The sequence below is a fragment of the Austrofundulus limnaeus genome, unplaced genomic scaffold (assembly GCF_001266775.1).
Source record: "Austrofundulus limnaeus strain Quisiro unplaced genomic scaffold, Austrofundulus_limnaeus-1.0 Scaffold109, whole genome shotgun sequence".
Lineage (NCBI taxonomy): Eukaryota > Metazoa > Chordata > Actinopteri > Cyprinodontiformes > Rivulidae > Austrofundulus > Austrofundulus limnaeus.
In genome coordinates, this window is record NW_013952511.1 from 1,663,472 (window position 1) to 1,668,856 (window position 5,385).

Here is a 5,385-nt window from a genome sequence, read left to right on the forward strand (position 1 = left end):
TTATTCTACATTTATACATTTTAGGCAACTAAGGCAAAAATGTAATTAATTCAGAAAATCTTTTCAGGACCCCACCTTGATGTTTCAGGACCCCACTTTGGGTCCCGACCCCAACTTTGGGAACCACTGCTACAGTATGTAGCTGCCTTCACTTTGCCAAATAAAAAAGATTACGGGAATAGTTGGAGGAAACTTGGGAGAAAAGTCTAGTTAGAGTTTACACAAAGACATTGCCGATAGAGAAAATATGCACAAACACAACTTTCTAACAAAGAAAGTGTTGCAGCAGTAACTGAGCAAATCACTCAGAGGATCACATACCTTCTCAAACTACCACAGTCTCACTGTTTGACTAACGATTTATCCCTGTCAAAATAAAAACACACTTTAAAACGCGTCCTCTGTTCCCTGGGCAGCTTCATTACCCTCCCTGTGCACGGCGGTGCATGCAGAGTGTGTCCTGAGCTGTTTGAGATTAGATGTTGGAGTAATTCTTCTGGCAGGTAATTTAGACTCCGAATACATCAGCGGTCACACTGAGCCACAACAGGCTCCTGCAGCTCATTCTGCTCAGAGATGAGCTGAATTTATACACAGATGCCATTTGAGGCATAAATATGCACATCACTTAACATTCATGGCCCATTACTGTTTGTATCATGGCTACAAATATAACTGCTGAAGAGCATTACAGCAGTTAGTTAGTTGTAATAAACCATGAACACAAAACAACAAGCTGCTCCTGTGAGTACTAAAACAGTGAGGGAAGTTTTTCAGGATTAAATGGTGCTCATCATCAAAAAAAACATCATAATGTATATACAGTTCTTTGATTAGTTTAATGCTTTTGTCCAAGCAGCTTGAAGACTCAATATTTGAAGTTGATCACGATAAGTCTTTTGCATTTTAGCTGTTCAAGAAGTTTTTGCATTACAGTGATTGAGGATAATCCTGTGGGGGTTGAGTAGGGTTAGGTTAGTGTTAGGGTATCGCCCAAATCATTTGAAGAATCTATATTTTTAAGCAATATAAAAACAGGAAGCATAACTAATGTTTATAGGCAAAACGATGCATTTATGCCTTCAAAAATGATGACCCCACCCCTTCCCTTGTCAGCCTAACGGTGGTTTAGACCATCATTAACCAGCTTAAGGCAACACATTGATGAGCAGGAGGCTGCCTGACAGAAGTGTCAAAAGTATTCATTACTTGAGTAGAAGTATTGCCTTAAGCTTTTTACTCAAGTAAAAGTGTAAAAGTTTTAAAACTACTTAAAGTATAAAAGTAATGTGTGGTGGCATAAGCCATAAGGGATAAAAGCTTTGGCACACTGACCTATTGTGCACAACCCAGCCTCTTGAAAAAACAAAAACATTTTTATAAAGGCAATAATGACTTTAAAATATAGTAAAATGTTAATGTTGAAAATTTTAAGATGCACCAGGCTTCCTGTTTCAGCCTCATACATTACTCTGCCATGGTCATCTTCATAGACTACATACGTCTGAGATGTCCTGCTGGAGTGTGGCGAGATTTCTGTCGTACAGGTGTGATGGATCAAAGAAACCAATAGAAAATCAGAATGGTTTATATTTCTCATCCAACCACAATTAAATTCACTCTATGTTTCAGAACAGGGACAAGCTGGAATGAAAACAAGCCAAAGTGAAATCGAAATGAAATGCTTTTTGTATTTTGAAAATGGAGAAGTGAAACATTGGCTTAAAATCAATTACTCTAATAAAGTATAACAAATTGTTTTACTTAAGTAAACTAACAAAGTTTTTGTACTTCATTACTTGGCACCTCTGCTGAGGACTGAGGCACTGGAGCAAGCAAGAACCAGTAAGTTTCAGTGAGCACTCACTTGGGACTGCTCTTCGTTAGCATAGTGGTGATTAACTCTGTTTATCACGCAGTAGAACAGTTCGACCCTCTGTACGGTGCATTTCATTGTTACTAATTAGTTTAATCTAACTGCCCTCCTCCTAACAAATTGTTCTTATTAAATCTCTCTGTTTCTAGTCCCAAACAGTAATGAAGCTCCGCCCCTGACCAAGCAGCCTAAAGACAAAATCAGGAAGCTTAATTCACAAAAACAGATTGACTGTCAGCTCAATCAATTCAATTTAGGTCTGTTTTGCTGATGCTAAACATGTAAACTTTTTTAGCAAAAAAAACTGTCATTTATTTTGTCACTTCTTTATCCTTTATCCATCTTTACGTGTTTCCTCTGAATTACTGACTAAGCAGAATCTGCACTTTCACTTTTCACAGTTACAAAGTTTGAAACTGCTCCTCTTGTCCAGACATGTGGTGAACTGAGGTTTGTAGGGTGATGGTCCAGCTGTTGCTCTCTCTGTCCAATTTCTGTCTTTTTCCACCCAGCTGTGAGATTCCAAGCTGGACGGTCAGAGCAGTGTTTTTGTGCGTAGCTCGCCTTACTGTCAGCAGCTACTCACTGCACTGTTTATTTATAGGGCAGCTGTGAAACTTAATGTGCTTTGAATAGATTTAATTAGATATGTTTTTTTTAAATTACTAGAGATTGTTGCTGATTAATGTGACAGTGCAGACATGCCTTGTGTCAATTTTAAACTAAAATCTGATAAGTACTGAAAAAAACCTGACAGGTAAATGCTAATAAATGTTCCTGTAGAAAAAAAAAAGTCTACAGTAAAAAAGAGGAACAAGAACGATTAATATCTTGTCTGTTGTTGCTCTTTAAATGACCTCAATTTAGAGAAACAGACATTAAGTCTCAATTTTTTTTTCTTAGAAACGTATGCATTTGTTTCTTTATATAAACCTTTACATTGACATCAACTTCACATCATAATTGTAATTTTGTGGTTTTTTATAAGCATAAAAAACAACAACAGCATCTATCTGTAGCACATCTAAAGAAGCCTAGTGAACTTCCTCTAGGAAGAACTTTAATCACTACACAATGCAAGATTTGACAGCTTTGTAAGACTCGATAAAAGTTTTCAAATAAACTGCTGTGAAATTTAGAAATGTATTTTGTGTTTTAAGGCGGTATCAATCATTGTTCATTGACCTGCTCAGACTAGCCCTTAGCTTGTCAATCAGATCAGAATTTTTTTTTACCAAACTGAAGTTATTCAAAGACTTATCTACAACAGGTAAGATATTGCCTGTTTATACAGAACCCCATTTCAAAATAAGCCTTTAAACAGTAGTGAAATGTAAAACAAACACCTTTCCAGTGGCTAAGATTCTCCCCTCAGATGTGACATTTTGTTTCTGCTAATCTAATAGCTTCTACACCTTTGTTTTTATGTAATAATTAGTCCTAAAAGAAAAAAGCCAAAAACCATAAAATTGCTTCTTTATGTTTAGTGTAGTCAGTGGAAACACTGAGCTGATATATTCCCTCTGCATTCCTGAAGATCTTATCTGGATGACGAAGCACCTGATGCAAGTGCAGCTGACCTGGAAAAACCCAGATGGATCGTCTGCTGCGAGCCTCTGTGGGAAAGCAGCAGAGATCTGTGAGGATTCATTCATATGCAGATACCAAAACAGACGGACACCATGAAACTCTGCACGTCTTATCCTGAATGTGGCTCCGCGGCGGCGTTCTCCCAGAACAATCAGGTGCCGGGTCAGACCAAGTCAAGGATGTTAGGGACATTTACACAAAGGCAGCATGTCTGCTGAATCCGAGGGGCTTGAACTACACTGAAGGCTGGTCTTTGTCTCCCTACTTTTAATTGTGCAAACACTGATTCAAAAATTATACAACTGTTCTCCTGTTTTTCACTTTTTTGCTTGTTTTGCAATTAAACTCTTACATCATATTTTGTGCTATATAAGACCCTGTTATTTCCTTCAAAAACATTGGGCCTCATGCAAGAACATGTTCGTATTCTTATCCTAAATTTCTCTTACTTTTGTTCGTACGAAGGGTTCGTACGAACATGTCACGTCAGATTCAACAAACTCTTCTATCTTCATGAAAAGTGTGTAAATGAGCTGCGTAAACTGATGAATGCATATCCAGCTGCTCGTGCACGGGGAGAGGTGATTTACGTAATTAACACCCCAAAAACACCATATAAGGATATACAGTACGTTTCCTGCCACACATACCAGGAAGTGTCCATTCATAAGTGACATTGCAAAGTAAAAAAAAAAGAACTTAAAGAGTTCGGAGATTGAAGTTCTTCTCTCGGAGATCCACAAAAAAAAGGTAATATTTAGCAGCGTCAGCTGTAGAATTAAAGGATCTGCTTTAAAGCCGAGGAATGAAATGACCGCTGTCGTGTCTCCTGTGGGTCGTACAGTCACAGAAATAAAAATCTAAATCATATTTATCTCTCTCTGTAGTCCTGCTCCGGTTTGTCTTTGGTCAAATATTTTTAATTTCAGTGTAAACAGCTATGCTATATAGGTTTCACTTATTCAGAAGAGCAGTTCATTTTTTACCTTATTGCTAGCATGTTGATATCTTTAGCATGTCTTTTGGCCTTTTTAAAGCTTTTAGCTAGTTACTTCAGCTATTTGCTAGCCTTTTGATATTTTTTTCAGCTAACCTTTTGCTGATTTTTAACTAACTTATTGGTTTTATTAGCTTTTAGCTACTGTTTTGCTACTTGTAGCAAAACCATTTATTCCTAATAACATTTTGCTAGCCTTTTTATGCATTTTGCTTTTAGTTAGAAATTTCCTGCTATTAGCTTTTAGCTTGTGTTTTGCTTCTTTTAGCTTTTAGTTGGTGTTCTATTTTAGCTTTTTGCTAGTGTTCTTTTTTCTTTTGTCTTTAAAGACTCAGATTCAGCTTCTACTCTGAACTTCAGCATAGAGCACTCAGCATTCATAGTGTATATTTTTCAGGAAATGTTGTTTCTCCAGCTGTGATTCTAACCTTAGCGGACGTCTCAAACCATCCTACAAAGCCGTTGTCCTGACAGAACTGCTCCATCTTTATTCCGTTATTGGTCAGCACATCTCGACCTTGGTCACATTTGTTTGCCAGCAGCACAGTGGCCACGTTTTTCCCGTTGGCAAGTGTCAGTTTGGAATCCAGGTCCTCCTTCCACTTTGTGATGGCCTCAAAGGAGGCGGGCCGCGTCACATCGAACACGATGAAGGCTCCCATGGCTTCACGGTAATACACACGGGTCATGTTGCCGAACCTCTCCTGACCTAAAACACATGGAAAAATATAAAACAAGGACTTTCAAAATGTGTTTTTCAGTTTTAATGTGTGTGTGTTTGTGATAAAAAGTGTGTAACCAGCGAGCCATGTGATTTACTCATTTTATCACCTTTACAAGCTTGCAACGTCTACATTTCCCTCCTCCTGATACACACACACACACACACACACACACACACACACACACACACACACACACA

At 38.0% G+C, this 5,385-nt stretch overlaps 1 protein-coding gene across 1 annotated transcript in view; it reads right to left on the minus strand.

Annotated features, from left to right (window-relative positions):
- The window catches only part of rab38a (RAB38a, member RAS oncogene family), a 13,147-nt gene that overhangs the window by 5,372 nt on the left and 2,390 nt on the right, over positions 1–5,385 (minus strand). The window contains exon 2 of the mRNA XM_014014071.1: positions 4,892–5,172. Within this exon, the coding sequence (XP_013869525.1) occupies positions 4,892–5,172 (281 nt within the window). The remainder of the gene's footprint in view (positions 1–4,891; positions 5,173–5,385) is intronic.